Here is a 24,170-nt window from a genome sequence, read left to right on the forward strand (position 1 = left end):
ATTCAGGTTCTACATGGTCAGCTATTATGAGCGGAGCCACAGAATAGCAGTTGGATCTCGCCATGGTTCAGTGGCCCTCTACGACATCCGGACTGGAAAATGTCAGGTAAATAAATCATTGTGATCTCCTCTCTGTAAACTGTGGAAGTTATTGAAAGGAAAGAGACTAGCTCTGCACCAGTTGACATGCTGAGTCGCTGGAACATTATGGATAATGCTAAGGGGGATCAATAGTTTAATGAAGGACTCAATGTATATAGAGTCTTACTGTTTTCATTTGCTGTAACTGAATGGCGAGCACAGATGGGTTAATAATAGCTGTCCGAAAAAAAGCCGTAACTTCTCAAAGGGTATCTTGAGTGTTTTGCTTACTTCAGATACCGTTCCCACCCCACCCTGTTAATTCTGCTATTTGAAGTAGAGCTGTTTTAGTGAGATCATTAAATATATACAAGCCTGTATTTCTCATATATATATCAAGGCTTAAAGCAAGCATGATAGATTAAAAACATTACAAGTAATCATCACCAGAATGTAGTTGAAATTAACCTGCGACCGTAAGCACAATTACTGCTAAGTTAACCACACAGTAAAGGTACTTAAGATCAAACTGTAAATTTATTCCACTGGGTCAAAACACACCAGGTTCTTCTACCAAGGCAGAAAAAACAAAAATGTCTAATCTTAAGAGACAGATACCAGCCTTCTCACATTGCTAGGAGCCATAAGTCAGGATCCTCTGATACTTATTTTTCCTTGTGTTCTCAACACACACACATACAAACCTTACCTCCCCCTCCCCCATATATCCCAGTTACTTAGGGAAGAGGCAGTCTATTCCAGTTTGCTCTCAGCTGCATTAAAAAATTATGTGCTAAATCTTTAGTTGTTTTTTTCTTCGTTTTTAAAAATACCCTATTTATTTTAGAACATGAGCCTCTGTTCTTCCAAAGTGCCATCGTTGTGGTGCTGATTTCTTCAGGTCCCAATGGGGGGGGGGGGAGTGCAGGGAACTGTTTCCAGACAGTGGCACTTAGGTCCTATGACCTCCACAGATCATTTTGGCAGGTCAGCAATGCCTCCCACCTGCCAATCACTCGACCTCACCCTGATGTCAATGGAAGCATTTCCCCCTTTATTTCAAGCCACACAGGCAAAGGGACATGTCAGATGGCAATGGTGGTTGCTCGTGAGTAAACAGTCAGGACTCCGACCTGTCTTTTACAGGTTTTATTTTGGCGCAGAACTATTTACAGTGCAGAGCCACAAGTTCATGTCTGCCTCAATCGCTAGCAGAATCAGGGAGTGGTTGTTTCCGGGACCTCCCCCAACATAAGAGCTTCGTCACCCCCAGCCTTTTCCTTCCTTCTTTGAGTTTTACACCTCTGCGCAGGGTGGGCAATGGAAAGGGTGTGCTTCCCTCCTGGCCGGCCTAGCCAGGAGCGGTGCTGAGGCTCCCAGCAGCATCCTCTGGTCCTTGCCCCCCCGGGAACGGTACTGAGACTCCCAGCAGCATCCTCTGGTCCTTTCCCCTCTTCCCCACTGGAGGTGGGGCTTTCCTCACCACAGGAAGAGGAACTGCTTCGCAAGATTTTCGGAGGTTCCCTGTAACCCAACTGCGCCTCTGCTTCCCTACCCTGTTCCAATGGCAGTACCCTGACAGGACAGATCTTGGTTAGCACCACCAGCCAGGTGATTGTCAGCACTTGCAAAGGCGGTGCCTGCAAACCCCACTTTCAGCAGGGAGCTCCATCTTTACCTGCCCCACACCTGACATCATATATGATGTCAAGTTGAGGGCAGGTGGGCGTGGCTTGAGGGAAAGGGCCTCGCTTGGGCCAAATTCGCCTGCAGGCTGGAGACTCCCAACTGCTGCTCTAGATTATTTGTCTATGTGTTATGAAACACACATCTCATAAGAAGAGCATCTTACTCCCAAGCTGTACTTCACTGAAAAAAACCCCCGTTAAATAGAAGTGCAATTTAACATTCCAATATGGCCGGTGCTGACCTCTTAAGAGACAATTTTCACATCTGACAATGAATATCAGAGGAAACACAAATAGCTGGTTGTCTTTTGGTGTCCCAGCTCCTGTTTTGTTAGGCAAAAGAAGGGATTTTATTCTCTTATCAGGGGATACACCTGATTAATCCATCTTGAACTAAGGCTTTTCAAGCATGAATGACCTCAGTGGTCCAGAGGAACCCTCACACATGGTCATGTTCTCACATAACAGTGAGCCAAAAATTCTTCACTTTATAAAACAAGCTGGTACATACATACAACACAATTGCTTCCACTTCAGTCCTCACCTTGTGCTGACAAGTAAACAAACCAAGATGCTTGGGAACGTGGTTTGTTGCTCCCAAACAAGCCACAACCTGTAATCCAACAACAAACCATGGTTTAAGACTGGCTAGCAAATGATGTTTCTATTCTCATTTGTTTTACTCTCTGTGCCTCCCCCCTTTATTTCAAACAGTAGCACAAAGAAGAGTTTATCCTGTGTCCCTCCCTCCCTCCCTCCCTCCCACAGTTAGTTTGCTAACATGTCTGCAGGGTAAATACAGTGAGTTTTATTTCCACCACTAGTTCTAGAAAGCATGGCTCCACATTATGGATTCTAAAATGTGCTTTTAAAAATGTGTCTGTGAGTCTAAAGTAGCTAACAAAGGTCAGAGGTGTTGATGGACAGTCTGGGCAAGTGCTTACAGCTACATCTCTGTATGAATGGCTGAATCTGCAATGAAAATCTTCCCTCTGGCTGGGTTTGCCCTTGGTTCAGTAGACATGCTGGAGTATCTTATCTCCCTGACTTTTTTCCCCTTTCCTCCCAGCAACCTTTTAGGATGCATTCTGTGTTTCGGCAACGGGCAGCTTGAAAAAGGCAAATAACTGGCTTATATTTGTACCTTTTAGCCAGAAGTGTTTTGGGTTTTTTGTTGTTGTTTGACATGGCACCATCTTTTAAATGACTACAACTAAATCCAAGCCTTTTTAGGTAATTCGTATGAACAGCTCCATCAGCCGGTTTGGTTATATTCACGGGAAATGGATGTTTGAGTGAGGAAAATATGTTCTCATTAGAAGTACACTCAAGGACAGACAGATTCACACTATTATTATGGTCTGGGGTTGCGTAGGCACAAATGGGCTTGGAGGGAATGCTGTGGGAACCACTCCATCTGATCACTCCCCCCCCCCCCCAAGTCCTACTCCATTCCCCCCCCCCAACATTTTCCGGGGGGTGGAGTTCAGTACAACTGAAATGGGCACTCTTGAATTAGTTTGTTTTTACATAGGGTCCAACCCAAAACTTTTAAAGCTTTCGTTGATAGCTTGCAGTGTAAAATCATCTGGTGATTGACAGCACTACAAAAACATGGATCCAAGACACAGGTCCTCACGACATAGGAAGACAACAAAACTATCAACAAATTATACAACAGAATAAATGGTAGTTTTCTTTTCCATTTTTCAAAAATGCGTATCTAACATTCTCCTTTCGCCATTGACCAGGAAAACTTCTAGTCGCTATGTAAGGGATTTAGGGTGACTAGATTTGCTTTTGAGTGTGTGGCAAATAGGACGGTTGTGTGTAACACTAGCAGATCCTACTAGATAGAATGAAAGTGTCAAGTGAGGCTCCTCATGATCTTGCCGCTTGGGACAGAATGAGATTTCTCCGTCCAGACTTTCTGTATTTTACAGAAAACATGGAAGCAACATGTCTTATTTTGTGCTGGATGGGGGAGAAAGACCCCTATCCTTCCCTGATTTCTCTGGCCCCCCAGGCACTTGGGTGGATCTTTCACTGCTTTCCAGGCTTTGGAGACTCTCAGAAGCAGCAATAAATTACCTCACAAAGTGAGGGCTTGACTTCTTGCCTCCCCTAAGTCCTCTGCTTGTGCAAGAAGACTTGGATGAATGTGTGAGAGTGGTGGCCACAAATAATGGCTGACTACCATTAGGGCTGCCATATTGCCGCTGCTTTTTTTCCATCGTGTTGCCATACATCCAGGTTTTCCCTGACATTTTGCTAATTTGGGAAAATCCCCCCCTGACACCATTTTTACACCCGAAACCATGACATGTCAAGAATTTTCCTGACGTATGGCAAGCGTAACTACCAGAAATCCCCGAACTTTAGGAATTCCCTACAACCCAATGACTTCATGGTGCTTTTAACAACACATTAGGCAAAATCATGGAGTTAGGTCTAGCAGGTGCTATTTTCTTCTATTTTCTTGTTGTTGTAAATTTACCTGCTGGGTTTATCTACCTGGTTCACTCAAAATTTTCTCAAAGTGACTAATAGCTATGATAGTTAAATGCAACCCACTTATATTCGGAGACAGGACACCACTGAAGATCTACTGCAGCAGTCGGGATCCTTTGGTCCTCCAGATGTTGCTGGATTCTGATATCCATCAACCCCAGCAAGCATGGTCAGTGATCACAGGTTGGCCTGTAGTTGGTCACAGGTTCCCCCAGCCCTGATCTACTGTTTGGGAACCAATCTAGAGAGCTCTTGTCTTCATGCCCAGCTTGTGAGTTCCTGGCATGATCCAACTGGTGTCTGTTGGAAACAGAATGCAGGGTTAGATTAGCCTCTGCATGGTCCAATAGGACATTTTATTATTATTATTAAAAACAATAACACAGAGAGATGTGACAAACATGTATCATGATTGTCATTTTCTGGGAAATGGTATTTGCAGCATCTGTTGTAAGCTAGGTCCCTTTAACTTAATGCTTTTGCTGCTGGAAACGTTAGTATCACTGTAAACTTAACTGCTTATCCACGCTGGAATATGGGACGCATCCCTTCCTGTAAATAAGGTTCAGTTTCAAGAAGGGAGTTCTAGCTGCTTCCATTTGACAAATGATTTCAATAAGTTTGTTGTTAATTATTTAGTAAGTTGGCAATTATAGGAGCCCGTTGGAGAACTTGTTAGCTGTTGCTCTCAGGAAGCGTGTGGTTCTCCTGTTCCTGTTCTTGGAGTTGCTTTTGAAATGTTGTGGCTCCCAGTGGCCACATTGGGTGTCTGTTTGCACCTAATGTAGTGCAGATGTCAGTGGCAGAGCTGGCAACTGCCCCAAATGAAATGTGTAATTCACAGGTCCCCAAAGAACCCAACACTTCCTCTTATAAATATGACACATCTTTGTTGCAAGCGAAGTGTTTCAGTCCCTATGCTGATACTAGATTTCAAGATTTTAAACTTCTCGCCTTACCCTGACGCCAGAGTGCAAGGGAGAACAACTTGTCTGCAGTGCATACAGTAGGCCTGCAGCTTACGCAGGGGTTACGTTCCAGGGATCATGCCTAAAGCCAGACCTGCACAGAGTCAAAACACAATGCCGGTGGGAATGCCAAAGTCATTTTCCCCACCCCCTTTAAATTAATTAATTAATTAATTTTGCCGCACATGTAAAACTGAATGCGCTCAAGTTAAATGGGCGTAAGTTGCCGGCTTGCTGTACACACATGCCTTAAGGTGAAGCTATACAGTCAATTTGTGCAGCTACACTGGGTTTGGAAGCAGACAAATTGGGATCCAGTTTATAACTGTGCTTGCTCCTCTGGTTTGTAGCCCTTGGATGGAATTGTAATACTGTGTAATGCTCATGTTGTGTCAGTAGATGTCAGTCTAGTGCAATACGTAGAAACAAATTACATGCATTAGACGCGAGTAACAAAACATATGCATTAGACCTGTTCTAGCCTATAGAACAGTTGTTCTTTCCAGTTGTTCTATTTATGGCAGAGAGGTCCTTGGCCGATAAACTTCTTATGTTCTACAAGTGATGCCGTAAAAGGCCTTCTGAAGTGGTCGTGTTCAGCCCTATGCAGACTGTAAATGCTACGTCTGCATGGGAAATCATGCAGAGGAAACAAGCCTACATGAAAGCTTTGTATGTGGGCTAAATTACACTGATTCCAAACCTAGAGTCACTGTGTTTTCAGTAAGGTTTGCATCATGGTGCAAATGTTTGGATCCTGCAGTGTTAAATTAAAAATCTTAATTTACAGCAGGGGATAAGAACCTGTGTCCCTCTAGATTTTGCTGAACTACAGAGAATCCTGTGCCATGGGCCTCTTCAAATCTGCAGTCAGTCCTGGAATGGCGTCCCCTCGCTGTTATTGAAGCCCCATTGAACAGAATTATCATCTCCTAAAAACTTGCCATTCCTCTTGGAGCCCTATGTCTCATGTTCTTCAGTCTCCAAATTGTGTTGCTTTCTTTCATTGCAACCAAAAGTGTAAAGCCAATTATTCATATTGTGTCCCAAAAGTCTGCATATGAAAGACCACTGTTTCAATTTCTCCTCTTATCCCAAAGAAGTCTCAGTATTGTATACCCATTCCCCCGAATATTATTGGAGAATATACCGTATTTTTCTGTCTATAAGATACCCCCTATTTTGGGGGACTCAGATTTAAGAAAATGAGGAGAGATGGCCCCGTGTATAAGACGCCCCCTAATTTTCGACATTATTTTTTAGGAAAAAACACAGAAAAATACAGTAATTAGAAATGTAGGTGAAAATAGCCAATGCTGATTTAGGCTGTACCCTTTTCATGTTCTCTAAATTTTAGAAAATGAGAATACTTTGAGATGGTGGGCAAGGGAAAAGGTAGTGACAGCAAGGAGTCGGGGGGGGGGGTAACAGCAGGGCCATGAGGCTACAGGAATGTGGGTCTGAGCAAGTGTGCAGCCATGCCTATCCTTAATGCTTGCCCTGTCATCAGGGAATGGATGGGCTTTGTGAGTGTTGAACGGGTAGGTCACTTGGGGATATTTACAGATGGGTGAATCATGGATGGATGAGGGAAGGATGGCACTTGATTGAAAATCTGGCTTTCTTGTTTTAAAACATTGGAAAGTTATCTACAGGGAGGGTAGTCCTCAGAAGTCAAACGCCTTGCGAGACAAACGTTTTGGCTCCCAAACGCAGCAAACCCGGAAGTGATTGTTCCAGTTTGCGAACGTTCTTTGGAACCTGAATGTCCATTGCGGCTTCTGCAGCTTCCGAATGGCTGCAGGAGCTTCCTGCAGCCAATCGGAAGCCGTGTCTTGGTTCCCAAATGTTTTGGAAGTCGAACGGACTTCCGGAACAGATTATATTCGACTTCCAAGGTATGACTGTATTGGGCTAAGCCAAGGGTGTCTTACATTGCTGTGAAACCACCTGAGTTTAGTTTAGTTTAGTTTAGTTTAGTTTAGTTTAGTTTAGAACTATTTATCCAAGAGTAAACAAACCTATAATCAGCTGCCTGGAAATCCATTATATATTTCATAGAAAATTCTGCTGGCACACAGCGTATGAATTCAGAAGCAAAGCCCACTGGGTTTTTTTATTATTATTATTGTGGTGAACTCCTGGGTAAGCGTGCTCAAGATTGCAGCTTTACAATGGCACAAGGCTATTGTCACAAAGGGAACATTTTATTGTTATCGTTATTATTATTTATTAAATTTGTATACTGCCCTATACTAATAAAAATACCATTTCATGTGTCAAGATACTTTTGTTTAGCATGATATTCTGTTGAGGCAATTAATTAAATTTCTTCTGCATTAAAATATACATACTGTATATCCTTTCTCTCACCTCCATGAGGGATGTACCTGTCTATAGGACTATAGGTCTATAGGACTTTTTTTAGTTTTTTATGATTCTGTAAAAAGGCAGGCAATGCCCCAAATCATTGTGCTTTTTGCTTCATATTTTAGTGATATAATTTAATGGCATGTAGTGAAAACAGTCTGGTGGGTTTTGCCTATTAGTCATAGCTTCAGTTAACACTCAGTTCTCCATACATTCTTGGACTGTGTATGCATCAATTCTTCTATCAATTTTTCATATACAACCCTCTAAATCATATCCGGCAGTAAGCTGACAGTACATGTATGTTGTTGTTGTTGTTGTTTTAATTATTCACATCGCCTTGGGTTTGTTATGTTGTTTTCATGTTCTTTACTTTGTATACATATCCCTCCAAAATGCAATGAATTATTTCTGGTGTGTGAAGAAACAAACTTCTGTTGTCTGAACAAAGGGAGACAAAAGGTTACTTTAGCTTGGATTTTTCAGAAGCAGACCAGTTGTTTTTGTATGCATTCTTCTCCTTTCTCAACACATTTTTAATCAGGTCCCGAGCAATGATGACTCTATATTGCAAACTTGGAGATTGCATCTAGTGATTAATGCCATGATGGATGCAGAGAATCGCCTTTTCCTTGAGAAATAATAAATCAACATTTATTTCCAATACATTTTTTGTTTCGTTTTACTGAACGGTTTCGTAAAATTAGCACCACATACTTAAAAAAGTAGTCATTTATTAATACTGTGTGCAAAATATTGCCTCTGGCAACAATGATCTGCATTGCAATATTATCCTGTTACGTTGATTCATTAGTTTTGTAACAATCTGTACATATAAATCTATTAACCTAAGACTGTTACTCCCTACTTAATTTTAAAGGCAATTGATCGTTAAGTGTTGTTTTCTAAATGGGCAACTTCAAAAACTTAATATTGTGATTGCCTGGTTGGAATCCAGGTAGCAGTTGGGGGGAGGGATCTTTAAAATATCTCTCTCCTAAGAGTTCAGCTGCATTCCTTTTGGTATTGCACGATAAGTATTCAGGGTACATACCATTTCCTGTCTTACAGTCATCGCTCACTGTTTAGATCTGTTTTCATTGGACTTTCATGTTCTGTACCTTAGATTTCTTTTCTTTTCTGCTACAAACGTTGGTGTATAAAATGCTTTTAATGGCAGTTGCCTTGTGCTTTGCGGCAGATGAAGTTAGAATTCATTTCATTTTTAGGGTGCTTTCCTGTAGTGGTGGGTAGTGTATTGTGGGAAATGGAACAAGGCAGTGTCCTTCCCATGGCTGTATTGATTTGCCCTTCAGCTGTTTGCAGTGCATAGAGAACCTAAGGCCTTGTTGTTGATTATCTACACAATGTCTCTGTGAACATTATTGACCCATTGCTGCTTACTGCCTGTGGCTCTTGATTTTTCACACCGTCTCCATGACACTCATAATAAAGCATACTATCTTATTGCTACTCGGCTCTGGAAAGCAAGTGATGTAGCTTTAGTACAACTGCTGCATTTCTGGATAACATTTATTATATGTTGGACAGAGACCTATAGCTGCTTTAAGGCTGGACATTGTGTGTTAGATTTTAGCAGATTTCCACACTTTGGAAGAAAAATATTGTTGCGGTTTTGAAGAGGCGAGCTTACGAGTTGTGTCGCTGAAAATGAAAATGATCTGTGTGATTATTGCAACTGATTGCACAATATCGCTAAATCAACAGGCACTTCATAAGAGCTGAAAACACACGGTACTCAGCCTGGCGTTATTTGCAAGATGATAGTCACTTCAGTGGCAGTGCTTTGGCTTTCACTAATTGGCTGTTGGGCTCTGCTTTAAAAAAAAGAGGTTTGCCTCCTACTTTATTCAGTGATTTGTGGTTAAACAGAATTAGACTCCTATCCTTACTCGTTTTAAACTAGGATGATCCCGTAGATGTATACAGTGGTATCTCGCAAGACGAAATTAATTCGTTCTGCGAGTTTTTTCGTCTTGCAAATTTTTTGTCTTGCGAAGCACGGATTCCCTGGGTATTAACGGTTTTAAGAAAAAGGAAACAAACTCACAAGACGAAAACGTATTGCCCATAGGGAAATTCGTCTTGCGAAGCAACTCAAAAAACAAAAAAACTCTTTTGTCTTGCGAGTTTTTCGTCTTGCGAGGCATTCGTCTTGCGAGGTACCACTGTATGTTAGGAGTACAGGACATGGTTTGATGGGCATGTCTGTTTAGCACTTTAATCAATCACTGTGGCCCATGGTTTAATTCACACCATGGCAAAAGCATTTCAGTTTATTTGTATGGGATACCCTCCTTAAAAAGTTGGGGTGCTTTTTTTATGTAGGTGAGTGTAATAGTGCACTGTGTTATTCCTGTTGTTTATTGGCAATGCATTCGAAGCCACACTAGGCCTACAGATCTTTTAATAGAGTTACTGCTGTCATATTAATTTACTTATACATTCCAGAAAAATATGGTTTAAAATTATGGCCTTCAAACGCGGTCATAATTTTGTTCTTTTACAGCATTGTAAAATTGCTTTTACAGCATTGTGGTTTGAGCACTGCTTAAATCATGTATTCCTTCCCTAAATGCATAACATGCTTAGCCTTATCCACTATGTATTTGTCTACCAATGGTTTCCAGTACTGGAGATTACCATTTGCTAGGGATCACAAGCCAGGAAAGTTCCTTTGCCCTCATGTCCTGCTTACAGGCTTCTCATAAGTAGCTGGTTGGCCACAGTGAAAATAGTGATCCAGCAGGGCTGCTGCTCTTATGTTCTTATTTCAGCTTGCTTTTCGAGTCTACTCAAGATTTGCAGCATAGTAAAATCTCTCCACAAGTGGGAATGAGAAAGCAGGAGCCTCGTGTGCTTATGGATCCTTATGCAGTTTATGGATGATTTGTGGTTCGTGTCTTTTACTATTCCTCGGGAGCACTAGTATTTTTCATCCGATCACTGGTACTTTCTTTTGGGTGGGTGCAGAACATCACGTCTTGGCTTAATAAATGAAGAAACAAAGAAGACTCGTTTGCCAGATGCAAATGTGCAAATGAGCCAACAAAACACAAAAGTATTCAGTCTGAACCTAGAAACTATGGCTAGCAACAGCTTTGGAACAAGCCAGGCTACAAAGCCAATCTCAAACCATAGTTTTATTTTCTTGCTTTTTCCAAAGCTGTTAACCATAGTTTTCTGATTTGGCCATAACTAGAAACTATAGTTAATCCAAGATGTATTGTTTTCTTTGCCAGCTTATGGAAGGAGAGGTTGTAAATTGGGGAGTGGATGGCGCAAGGCTACTTCATATTAAGCCAAGATGTTATCTTCCAAGTGCAGCCACTGAGAGACTGTGATAAACAATTAAATGGACTTCTACACTACATATGCAGACCTAATGTAGGTTTGTAAACTCTTGTGTTGACCTAACAATGGATAGCATTAACATGAGTCCAGATACAATGTTGTGCCATCATTGACTCCAAATGGTAAAGGGAGCAGGGAATGTGTACACAATATATGAGGAGTACAGGACCTTATGGATTTGATCTTTTACACAGTTCACAGTGTGAACTGTTTTTACACTTTATTATTCAAGAATTCTGTGGTGCCTTGTGTTTTTGACATTATCTATAGACAACGTTATTGCTTCACATGTGGTATATGCATGTAGACTCTACACCATAAAGAAGCAGCACTAAAGCCAGAGGTTTTAACGAAATACTACCCGCTCTTTTGAATTCACAACCTCATCAGTAATACGGGTTGCTCAGTATTTTCCAACTAAAGCAATAAAGAGGCAAGTAAATGAGTTAAATGGACTTTTGAGCGTCCACACTTCCCTCCTAAACACTTGTCTACTTTTATTATCCCTGTGTGTTTTCGAAAGCACTTATTGCAAATATTTGCATTCCGAGTCCAGTTGGTAAGAAGTTAGCAATCTCAGGTTTCGGTGAATTTACATTTAAAATAAGCCTGAACAACAACAACAAAATAATCTGTATCATCAAATGATAATGAGCAGCCTGGATTCTGCCCAAAATCACACCAGCAATTATTGTAACCCTATAAAAGCCTTTAGGGTTTCTATTGACCGCAAAATGTGGTCATGTATTCTTCTGCTCATGCTTATGCAAACAGTGTCTTCACATGTTAACGATTCTGCTAAATATTTGAATTACAGCTACCCTGTAGTACATTGCAATGCACCATGTCATATGCTCATGGAGCCATTTCTTGTCCTTCCTGAATAGAGGGTGTTCTCTAATAAGAAGGTGATATGTCGTTGCAACCTTATTTTGAATGGCCAAATGTCTTATGTGTATGCTGGTCTGCTTCTTCTGAGTCATAGTTATCAGGTACTGTAAAGGTTAAACCTTATCATCTGTGCACACACACACACAGACACACACACAAAAAGGTTGAGGTTTCATCAAAAACTTCCATCCTCACAACCTGTCGGCCACAATTTGATGATTATTATTGATTATTTCACAGCCTTTCACTCACTCTCTGCCACTGCGGCCCGCCTTGATATACAGATAGGGCTGCAGTCCAGCTAAAATAAGACTCCATCTTGATAATGGACTGAGATGAGATATTGTTGTTTGATAAAGATAATTGATGTTTCACTGTGAATTGGAAAGCAGTTCCGAATTTACCAGGTCCGCAAGCGTGTTCTATCTGCAAATAGGCCAAGTGTTTACAGAACAGAACAAAAGACCTGGATTTTGACGGACCATGTTCTGTGCACTTTAAAAGCATTTGCCTATTTTTCAATCACTGACTGCATTTCAGACAGCAAGAAAATATATAGGGGGATGCACCCAACCATCCACTTCTTCCCTTGTACTCCTTTTAATTAAGTACTGGATTATGAGACTCCTTTTTGCCGGATAAGGCTGCCTTTAGGTGCCGGCTGAATATAATGTTTTCCTAAGCACACATTAAATTTCCTTTCCTTTCACAAAACCATTGACAGAACCGACGATTAAGTGTGGGAATTTCCACTCCACATATCAGCTGACGCATTCTTGTATAGCGCGTAATTACTGTTAAGTGATTATATGTCTTTTGTTGGCCATGTCTGTTTTCAGCTGCTAGATTTAAGTTGATTAAGGTATCGCTCATCTTAGGTGCTGTTCATCCGATTTCTTTTAGTCTTGTTATCACCTTCATAACCCCTAATTAAGCAATAAGGCTTGACAGGGAGTAGGGTTATCATCAGATAATGACACCCCAAGTGTGTTAGAAGGCGCAAGGTTCAGCTGAGTGCCTTTAATCCTCCAGGGGTGTGATTATCTCATGATAAACATACAGCATCACAGCTCATTGATATTATTGCAGTCCGCTTGTGCCACTCATATTGGTACTGAGTCTCAACATTTTCACCCATTTTTTCCTTCTTGTTGTGCATATATAAAAGTGATAATCGGTCAGCAGGACTGTGCAAAGGCAAGATGTGAAAAGCCGCTAAACGTTCTAAACGTCGAAAGTTTTAGAATTAAATTCAGAAGGGAAAAAGAAAGGGAAAACCTTGGCTTTTTAAAGGTAAAGTTAAGACATAAAAATGAGGCAGCTTGAATGCCAGAGAGCAGGCTGATGTAATACTGAGGTATTCTTTACCTTCAATGGGCAGCCTATTTCATAGGGTATCACAGTACAAGATAGGGTTTCTAAAAGATTCGTCACTTGGACAATAGTAAACATTCAGCTAATCATGGTTAGAAATTTACACTGTTTCCAACTGTAACAGTGTTTTATTTGATTGACGAGAATTACTGCTGAAACTGGGGTAGATCCTACAATCTGAATATTGTGGGATTTGGAGATATTTTTCTCTGATTTTCTCTGACTTTTGGAAACAAATATACTCTCAATTCACTGAGCCTTCAGAACAGAGCACAATACATATCAATTGTTTTGGTTTGGTTTTTTAACGCCATGTCTTAGAATGTGGAGGTACCACAATACTTAGTAAGATCCACCATAAACCTTTATTTGATTATCTGGTGGGTATTAAAATTGGTCTGTTGTTTGGCTAAAGTGAGGAAATGTTTTGAGTTGTCGGTCACATTCAGTTAAAGCCTCCTCATCATACATGACATTATTTCTCCAGGTAGAAAAATCACCACAAGTACATGGTTCTGAGTCCTTGCAGCAAAATAGATGTTCAGTCTATATTTCATAGTCACTAACTTTTCAAGTCAAAACATATTTACCAGGTAGTAAGTCCCACTAAGTTCTGGGTGGGGTCAGAAATTCCATTGGGATGCATTGAAACAAATAGGAACTTCTCAGGCAATATACATGCTAATGTTTTAATTTAAAAAATTCACCATTGTTTCATGCAAACCAAATTTCATTTTTGAGGTGTTCCCATTTTGCAACACTTTTGCCATATCGCTAACTTTGAGGCAACTTAAGAGCACTTACCACTTCAATTGATATGGCTTCCCCTAAAGAATGCCAAGAATTGTAGCTTGGGAAGTATGCTGAGAACTCATGTGAAAGAGGTCCACACCCAGGGCTGTTTTTCAGTTCCTGCACCCCTCAGGTGGGCACCATTGCCATTCTAAGAGAACAAGGGATGTGTTCAGGGTGAGCCTCTTTTTCTAGAAAAATTGCACTGTCTACACACACACCATATAGACACACACATGCGCGCGCGCGCACACACACACACACACACAGAGAGAGAGAGAGAGACTTGCAGTTCCCAGAATCCCTCAGAAGAGGGAATGTCTGTAAAAATGTGTTTGTTTGTAGTGTATGGAGCAGGCATAGGCAAACTTGGCCCTCCAGATGTTTTGGGACTACAGCTCCCATCATCCCTGACCACTGGTCCTGTTAGCTAGGGATGATGGGAGTTGTAGTCCCAAAACATCTGGAGGGCTGAGTTTGCCTATGCCTGATGTGGAGTATATTAAGGGAGGATTCACCAGTGGCAGCCAGAGGTGAATAATAGTGGCTCCTGCTCCTGCTTATTCCTTTTGTGGTGAAAACCATAACTAGGAAGAGGGTGTGCATGAGGGAGAAAGGGCAAAGATGGTAAACCAAATTCTAAGGAGTCAGGAATTTGGAAGTGGTTTAGAATAGTCGATAGTTAGAATCGGTGAAACCTTTTGCAATACCAGCAACAGTGTGACCAGAAGCAACAAGTTGAGAGTTTAGGGTTTATTGTCAAGATCATAGATCTTAACAGGTAAAAACAAACTATTGTTATTTCAGTGTTCTATAAAACCAGACGGCGTACACAAACAGCCGACATACTTAGTCATCATTACAGCAGTCAATCACACAGCACATGAAAGTGTTGGCGCACCATTTCTAAAGTGCTTAATATTTACAGATCTCTAAAGATTGCATGAAAACAGCAACATAAGAACAATAAAGCAGTATAATAAAAGCAGAAATAACATTATAAAACCCAGTAAAACAATATTGGAAAAACAGGAATCGGATACTAATGGGGGTCAGGGAAAGCCTAGGCAAAAAGATATGTCTTTATAGTTGTTTGCGTGGCGAGTTCCCGCCCCCCACCAGGATAAATAAAGACACGAGACACCATAGTTTAAGGTTAATGGGCGAATTAGGCCACAACTTTATTGAATTCAGGAATGAGAGGCATTGGCTTAGGCATTGGTCCTAACGACTATCCGGCTCCAGCCCACTTGCTGGAGACACGGGGAAGGGTTAACACTATATCGGGGGAGTCTCCCGCCGAGGCACGTCGACTAGGAGCTCCCCCGGGTCACCGCTCTGGGGCGTGCCTTTGGCCCACACCTCCATAGGCTTCGGACAGGGCCACGCCCCCCGGAGTCCTTTAACGGACCACCCTTCGCTCACTGGGGGGAGGTGATGGCGTTCCTCCCCCCCCACATCCTCTTAACCCCTTCTTACCAATGCCTACCGCCAATGCCGAAAAGTTGTGACGAGTTGCTACGAGGTAGGCGAAAAACCAAATGGCTGAAATTGCCAATTGGGAAAAATTCCTACCATGCCCCTTGCGGCGACAGACCGAAGTCCATAGCAAAGTCAGAGACCTACCTAAAGCCTACCTAAAGGGAGGGAGGGTGGGAAAACATGAGGGCTAGCCGGTGAAAAGAGGGCGAGCCCCCTCTGCGTCGGCCCTAAATAGGGCAGGTCACGCACCCCCCCAGCCAGCCGATTGGCTGGCTGGGGGGGCAGACACGGCTGGGATTCCAGCCCCCGCTCACGTGGGGGGTGGGCGTGAAGCCCGCAACCCCACCTCCTGGGCAGGCCGGAAGTGGCTTTCTGTTTATAGTGGGCAATTAATGCTTACTTTTCTGTCGAAAAGTAAACTGGGTTGAGTATAGGTCCATGTAACCTTGTGGACCAGTACCAGCGAGATAAAGGGAACAAATAGAGGTGATGTGTTTCAACACACTCAGGCCTGGGCAGCACCCGGAACTTCCTAATCTTTTTATAACCAAAGTGTAGTCTGGTGTGGAAAAACCACACAGCAGAAACACGTTAGCAGAAGTTCACTGGTATTCCTACAAGTTAAGGACTATAGCTCAACTTCAAGACTACCAGATTGCACGTAGAAGGTCCTGGGTCCAATCCCCAGCAACTCCCAATGCAAAACCCCAGTGAGCCATTGCCAATGAGTGTCAGCAATGCCGAGTGAGATGGATGAACTTGGTATAAGGCCATTTCCTATGTTCCTAAAGTGTATCCTTGCAGCCAATGTGGGATTCATATTTTCAAAAAGAAATGTCTCGATCAACATGGGTTTGTCCCTTATGGCCGGTTGTTTTAAGCATGATGTTCTCCATTTGATTTTCCTCAATTTCTTGTGCTTTAAAAACAGCGTCAGTTAAACATATTCCTTAATCTTTCCAAGGATGACCTATACTCCTTGTCTAGACATGACCTTTGCAAGTTACAATGTTGTTTCCAAGGGGCTTGTCTTCTCTTAAGGCAAAGCAACTGCATGGATTAAAAACCCCCAAATGTTTTCCTTCTACCTGGACCATAGGAAGATGCTTTATATAATGAGCTAGACTGTTGGTCTGTCCAGCTCAGTATTGCCTCCAGAGTTTCCAGAAACAGGTCTTTCCCATCCCTACCTGGAAATGATGGCAATTCAACCTGGGATCTTCTGCATGCAGATCAGATGATCTACCACTGAGCTTCGATGCTTCCCCATTTTAGGTTGCTCCTGCCCAGCTGTTTTGAAACGGATCAGATGTTCCAGCGCTTCTGCTAGTGCAAAGATTTCAAAGGCGCTGATTGTGGTTTTGATTGATTTGGAGGGTTGTTGCAAACAGTATGAACAATGGGAGGAGGGAGAATCATAGAATTGTAAAGTTGGGACCTAGTTGGAAGTGTCACCTGGTTCAACCCCCTGCAATGCAGGAATCTGAACTGAAGCATCCGTGACCGATGGCCATCCAACCTCTGCTTAAAAACCTCCAGTGAAGGACAGTCCACCACCATCCGAAGGAGTCCGTTCCACTGTTGAACAGCTCCTATCAGAAGGAAGTTCTTCCTGATGTTTAGTTGTAATCTCCTGTCTTGTAACTTGAAGCCCTCCGTCAAAAGATGCCTCCCCACCCCCCAAAGGCTGGATCACATTGCTTAATCAAAAGCCTTCTGTAGACAGAAGGAAGTTTTCCGTCCATTAAATCTAGATCAAACACATCATTATATTGTGTAATCTTATAAAATTGGTTTTATATTGTTTTAGTTTACATTTTTCTCTCTGTAAGCTCCTCTGAATGCACATTAGAGTGGCATGTGATTTGTGTTAAATTAATTATAACGCCACAGTATGTGTGTGAACGTGGGGAGTTGGGGAGCAGATGTGCACAGACCTCAAGAGAAACTGCTATGAATAAACTTGTACGCTTCTGGGAATTGATTATTTCTAACAGTGCAAGGAAGTGTTGGGTGAAGAACTCCCTTACACACTCCTAAACACACCAAGACCCTTAGGTATATGTTCGTGAATTCCCTTAGGGTCTTGCTGTGGGGTCTTACAAAATGGCCTTTCAAGAGAGGATATAGGGTCATTTGAAGGCTGCAATGGAACTAAACCTTTTTAATCCCCATATCAAACGATAAACGTTAATCCAAGTAATTTACAGCATGCAAGAAAAATCCCATTTGAAACATTTTGGTAGCATGAAAGTAGAAATGTGTGGATGCCTTTTGCTGCTTGAACAAATAACTAATGCTAAGCGTCATCTTCATGTATTAACTGTTTTTAATGGCATTTCCTTTCAAAATGCAGAGCATTCCTGCCAGGAGAGAGCAGGGTGGTGTTGGTCTGACTCTGTTTCTCCCCCCGCTCAATGCTTTAGTTCCCCTTTTAATGTGAGGGGTTGAAACAGTTGTTGTTTCCCCCTCCTGCCTTCCTCTCTCCTTTGCTTTCTCCAGTTCATTTGAGGTTTTGCCTTTTGGGGCTATCTTGTATGGATTGTCAAAATGCCTTGGGACACGTTACTGTACGTGAACTGCGCGACGCAAGAGCAGATTGCATGGTATTGACCGGCAATGAGGGAACGTGGATGTGCCTTATGACACAGCTGTTGGAGGGGCTAGCAGTGCAGACAAGCTGAGGTTGGCGGCGTGTGATCACATCAATTTGGGGGGTGATTAGAGAGCCTAGATTGTTAAAGCATAGCACCCTAATTCTCTCCCCACCCCCAAAAAAATTCAGCTTGGTAGAGCAAAGTTTGCTTCCAGCTCTTCTTCCCCCCCATCCCCAATAAAGGCATATGTAGCATTTCAAGAGAGCAAGCACCGAAAAAGCAGGCTAGCATTAATTATCCATAATTGATTTTTAAGCATACTTTTTAAAAGTAGTCTATTGTCGTCAGTGTGTGCAGTACTTTAAATAACCGGAAGATGCACAGCTGTCCTCAAAGGTGCTGCAGTGGTTAAACTGTGAGAAATTCGAAAGACAAGCTTCAGACAACGGAAGTGTTTTTTTAAAGAGAGAGAGAGAGAAAGAAAGCAACAAGCTGCAAATATCATCATTCCAGGCTTAAAACTTGATGTCAGTATTTACTGTGCTCCTCTTCCAGCAACACAGTGGCGCGCTGTCCCAATGGAGATCATTAGATGTTGGAGAGCACCTTTCTCTTAGACCCCAAACACCTTATTGGCTTCTGCTTCTGTCACGCCTGGCTCTCCGTGTGCTCTGAGCAGCCTGGGGCCCGATTCTGTAAGGAGCCACTAGCATTTGCTTACTACCACAAGGGAGGCCCGACGTTAACATTTTCCACATTTTGAAATGGGGAGCGTAAACGGCCTTGTGACTTCTGAAACAAAGCCAGCTTTGCCTCTCCTCTTCCTGCCAATGGCCTCCATGTTGGAGACAGCCTTGCCTTCGATGTATGTGGTCAGTGGGAGACCGGCTCGGGGCAGGATCTTCCATATTGTTTTCGTTTCGAGGTAGCAAGATTCAATTAAATAGTTAACACTGGTTTGACACTTCTAATTCCTTATTCATGTAGCTGCTGTTTGCAGAGTGTTGTCTGGGTCGGAACTGAGCTACACAAGCAGCATAGCAAGCTAGGAGGTGCCAATTTCAATCTTATCAGTCCAATGGGCAGCTATGCATGGGGGGGGGGAGCGAACTACCTTATTTATTTCCAGGAGCAGATTCCTGAGCGAATATTTTTGAAGCGGCTTTTAGTGGTAATTGGGTGGCAATCTCTTAATTGATGGCTTTAGGGAAAGAAACAGCCATTATGCGAATAGCTTCTTGGGGGTGGGGTAGCGTTTAAGGGTGCATCTCTAGAATGTGCAAGTGCTGCACCAAAAGAAGCCTCTAAAAAAACCCAGGTACAACAATATGATAGGTGAGAAACCTGCACTGCTGTTGTTCTCTGGGGCAGTCAGTTGGGCCGCCTTCATGGGTACCACCATTGCTTCCATCTTCAATCCAGAAAGTACCAGGGCAACATTGAAAGAGTGCAGTTCATCCCCATATGCTTGAGGAAATAAACCCTGAAGCAGAGAAAACAGCATGGTAATAGTAGTGGTTTTAAGGACTGGGTGTCTTTAAGGATCTCCACTAAAATAGAGATGAGGAACCTGTGACCTTCCTGAAATTGTTGGATTCCAACTCTCATCTCCCCCAGCCAACGTGGTTCTCATTTTCCATGGGGTTTTTTAAATGTATTGTGGTCTTTTATATATTGTGACTCTGTTGTTATTTTTATTTATAATTTGATAATGATTTATTGTAATGGTTGAAAGTGAATTTACGTTTAATTATTATTTGTTGATATTTTGAGAGTTATTTTTGTACTATTATGTTCTACTGGATTATTACTTTATTTGATTTAAGTTGTTTGTTTTAAGTCATTTTTATCAAGACTTATTTGCATTAGTTGCATTAAAAGATCATTAAAAGAAATGAAATATCCTGATTCCCCCCCCCCCAAACTAGGAAGCTTTCCACTCGTGTCATATGTAATGAGAAAAGAATAGCTACCATCTCCTCTACTATGTGCGATTTTTAAAGATGCTGGCATAGCACTACAATGTACTGAAGGGTGGGTAACTTACCTTTAAAATAAATGAACAAAAGTTTCACAAAAGCTGTACTTGTAGCCGCTATCCTAATCCATGCAGGATTGTCACCCATAAATTATAATTATTTGGATAACTGTTTCTTTATAAAATAAACTCAAAGTGACCAAAAACATAACATAATATTAAAACACAAGGTGGAAAGTCCAAATTTCCAAAATCACATGTGTGCAATAAAGCCAAGAGCAGGAGAAAACAATCCAGCACCAAAACGGGGAGACAGGACATTGACCTGTACAAACACTGACCCCAGCAAAATAAGAGTTTCTTGGCAGATCACCTGAAGCTTACATTTTGCTGTGTTTTTATTATGTTGGAAGCCACCCAGAATGACTAGGGCAACTCAGTCAGATGGGCAGGGTGTATTATTATTATTATTATTATTATTATTATTATTATTATTATACCAAGCAAGCTTTTCCAGAGAGGAAGATCCACAAGCTGGTGGCTGCAGTAGCAAAGGGACTGTTATGAATGTGGTTTCCAGTTGGGGTGCGAGTGGCGGGGGGTACTGGGCTGCCTGTCTCCATACGATTCTGCCTGGTCATTAAGATCTTCTTCAGAGGTCTTTTTCCAGGCATAAGAGAAAAAAGCCGGCAATGAACAGGGATGGGGCCTTTTCTGTGATGTTACCACAGTGATGAAACTCCCTTCACAGATGTCAATTTTAAAAGGCTTAAAAGCAAACAAACAAAAAACACCCAGTCATTTGCTGTTGCTTTTCAGTGGATTGTGGCAATTGTTCTGGCTGCTATTACTGATTTTTACATCCTTATACTCCAAGAGGAAGGACACCTCTTTTTTTAAAATTCTGCACCCCCAAGGCCTTCCCCAGCTGTGCTATACAGTGGTACCTCGGGTTACAAACACTTTGAGTTACAGACTCCGCTAACCCAGAAGTAGTACCTCTGGTTAAGAACTTTACCTCAAGATGAGAACAGAAATTGCGCGGTGGTGGAAACAGGAGGCTCCATTAGCTAAAGTGGTACCTCAGGTTAAGAACGGTTTCAGGTTAAGAACGGACCTCCGGAACGAATTAAGTTCATAACCAGAGGTACCACTGTATAGCATTAGAGGGCTCAGTCCAAAACCTTAACATTTTATTGCTATAAGGCCAGGGAGTAGGTGACTGGAGAGTAGTGAAGGAGGATAGTGTCCATTTTTTCTTTTCTTCCTCCTTCAAAGTGGTCTTTTTCATCATGGCATGCATTCCCTTAGCTGATCTGGGCTTGAGCGGACCAATTCTAACTCTCTTCAATCCTTTCCCATACTCTCCACTAACATTCAAAGATTCTGTGTCTCAACTTTCAGACTAAATTGATCGACCCATAACAAGCCGCTAAACATCTGGTTTCTCCCCCTGCCCCTGCCCCCAGGGCAAAACTCAGAGCTTCCTATGGAGTTAGAAAAGCCCTAATAGTTGTTATTGCAAGTAGGGTGGTCATATGCCCTACTTTGCAGAGGACAGTTATCTGTTTGAGGGGAACTTCTTTCCAGTCCAAGAGTGACTCTCAAAGATTAGGAACTATAAGGAAGAGGAAACAAGGAAGGTCCTTGAAGCTGACCATTGCCAGTACCTGCAAGAGCAAACAAAAGTAACCTTTTTCACAGTTTTCACTATAACAAGATGTATTTCTATTTGAATGATAGTAATTAAACATGAGCACATATGCAAGATGGAGAAACTGCTGTGGGCACCACATATATACAAACACGCACACAACAAGCAAACCTAGCAATTTATTTTCAGTGGGGAAAGAGACCCTGTAAGCACCAGAGTCTGGTCCATATGTTCTCCAGATGCTGGTCCATATGTTCTCCTGGTGACCCCTGGTATAGAGGCACATTTGCACCAGGCAAAGGATGTTAAGGGGGTGGGGATTAAGTGGGCACTGGTTTTCTGGCAGTTTCATATTGTTCAGTAAATTCAATATTATTGCAAATTTCATCTCATTTTGGAATTGATAGATTTCTGCACATTTGGTACCCTGGAGTCCGTGACATCAAAGGTTAAGAGTTCCCATTTTAAATATCCAAACATTTTAGCCCATGGTCAGTTCATATAATTCATTTTTTTTAAAAAAAAAACCTGTAGAGCAAACCTTAGTTCAGCCAAAAATAATTTAGCGAGAACAGCCTCTTTGCCTTGGCTTATTCAAGTGATACATCCTAGTGCCCTAGTTTGATCCTTGCCTCTAGAGCTCAGAAGAGACCTCAATTAAAATGCTTCCTTCCCCCAAGATGAGTTGGAAACAAATAAGATTGATTTTTTTAAGGGCGAAATTTATTGGAATATCTCTTTGAAAACTGATTTGCTCTAAGAGATTAATTGCAAACGGTTGGAATTGCTGTCTAAATAAAATGGCATTCTGCTTTATGGGAAAACACTTGACCAGAGCTTATGGGTTAAGTGGTGCTGAACATTTACAGCCAAATACCTCTTTCTCCTATGCCGTGAGCATAGGAGAAACATGACAATCTGCAAACTTGATCCTTGAAACAGAAGTTCCCAGAAATTCTTTGGATGGTACAAGCAGATGCACAAGTGTTTTCCTTTTTGTTTGTTTGTTTGTTTGTTTGTTTGTTTGTTTGTTTGTTTGTTTCCAGAATAATGTCCACAAGCTGAAGTTTGGAGAGACATTTGGCACTTAGATGCTGAGGACTGGTCATTTACCGTATCTCTTCTTCCTTCTTGGGAGATCATAACTTTAATCTTTGGCCGCATCATTAATATAAAGATTCACTGCATAAATTGCTTGTGCACCTGTGTTCCTCACTTCAACACAGTGCCGGCCCCTCAACCCCTCCCGTTAAAGATTGGCAAATTGAAATGGAGAGCTTTATAAACTTGCAGAATTACTAAATAACTGGCTTTAGAATTACCTGGCACTGGACAACAGGCTTCTTTGAACATGCACAATTGTGGATAAGGATGAAAGAGCAGTTTTAGGGCACACAAGAGTTTCCCATGTGTCCACCAGAATGCTTTGGGTTTTTTTTAATGACAGATTCCCATGCCTCATCACAAGTTGCTTTTGAAAGTCTCACCAGTTTCAAAAGCAGTTTACCATGCAAGCTGGAGTTAACTGCCCAAAGCCTTGAGTGTGTGATAGTAACTGGGTTGTTCTTTGCATCCGAAACATTTTTATTTTGTTTTAGTTCTTCGTTAAATAATTCTCTACACCTTCTGTTTCATTTTTTGGAGGTTTCTACTCTTAAGGTCCTTGCGGTCCTGAGTCTGGTCACAAAGCCTATTCTAATTAAGCAGAATCTAATGTCTGGCTTTTGTGTTGGAGAGGGGAAATGTGGCTTTAAAAATAAACCGTGAAATTATTTTATTTTAACAATGCATATATATATACCCTTACCTAATAAAAAAAATTCGCAGTCCTCAAAGGCCATAGTGAGGCTGTTGAAGTCCTGTTGAAGTCCTTATAACGCAGAAGATCTTGATTTCAGGAAATAGTTGTATTTTCAACTTACTGACGTGCTTGTTCTGTTTACTGTTATTTCTTACATACCATGACTTCCACAGAATACTCCAAATGCACAGTATAATTCACAATATAAAATGCCTATAGCCCTCTTGAACTCCATCAAAAGATCAAGGTAAATATAGCAACAAATAATCCAGATATGCTCTTCAAGTAAGTTAAAGCCTGGTTTAAATTTATATAGAGCATTCTCCAGTCCTGTAAATCACATTGGTTTATATTCTTTTTGACTCTTATATAAGAAGTAGACAATAATAAACTAGGCTTATGGACTAGTGTGCAGACACAAAACTAAAAATCTTACTGCTTCTGAAATACGATTTTATGAGCAATACACTTGGTTGCTTAAGTGGGTTAACATTATTTTTTCCTATCTAGCATCTGTTTCCCATAAAGAATAATGTGCTTGAATTATGAAGCCTCATATAAGCATGTATATTACCATATTTCTGTTCCATGTTTATTATTATTATTAT

General features: G+C 41.6%; 1 protein-coding gene across 5 annotated transcripts in view; it reads left to right on the top strand.

Moving 5' to 3' along the window:
• WDR7 (WD repeat domain 7) overlaps nt 1-24,170 on the top strand; it is a 220,620-nt gene that overhangs the window by 175,183 nt on the left and 21,267 nt on the right. For all 5 annotated transcript variants that reach the window (XM_053407606.1, XM_053407607.1, XM_053407608.1 and 2 more), the window contains one exon: nt 7-106. In XM_053407606.1, coding sequence (XP_053263581.1) covers nt 7-106 — 100 coding nt within the window. The remainder of the gene's footprint in view (nt 1-6; nt 107-24,170) is intronic.

The sequence above is a fragment of the Podarcis raffonei genome, chromosome 11 (assembly GCF_027172205.1).
Source record: "Podarcis raffonei isolate rPodRaf1 chromosome 11, rPodRaf1.pri, whole genome shotgun sequence".
In the NCBI taxonomy this organism is placed as follows: domain Eukaryota; kingdom Metazoa; phylum Chordata; class Lepidosauria; order Squamata; family Lacertidae; genus Podarcis; species Podarcis raffonei.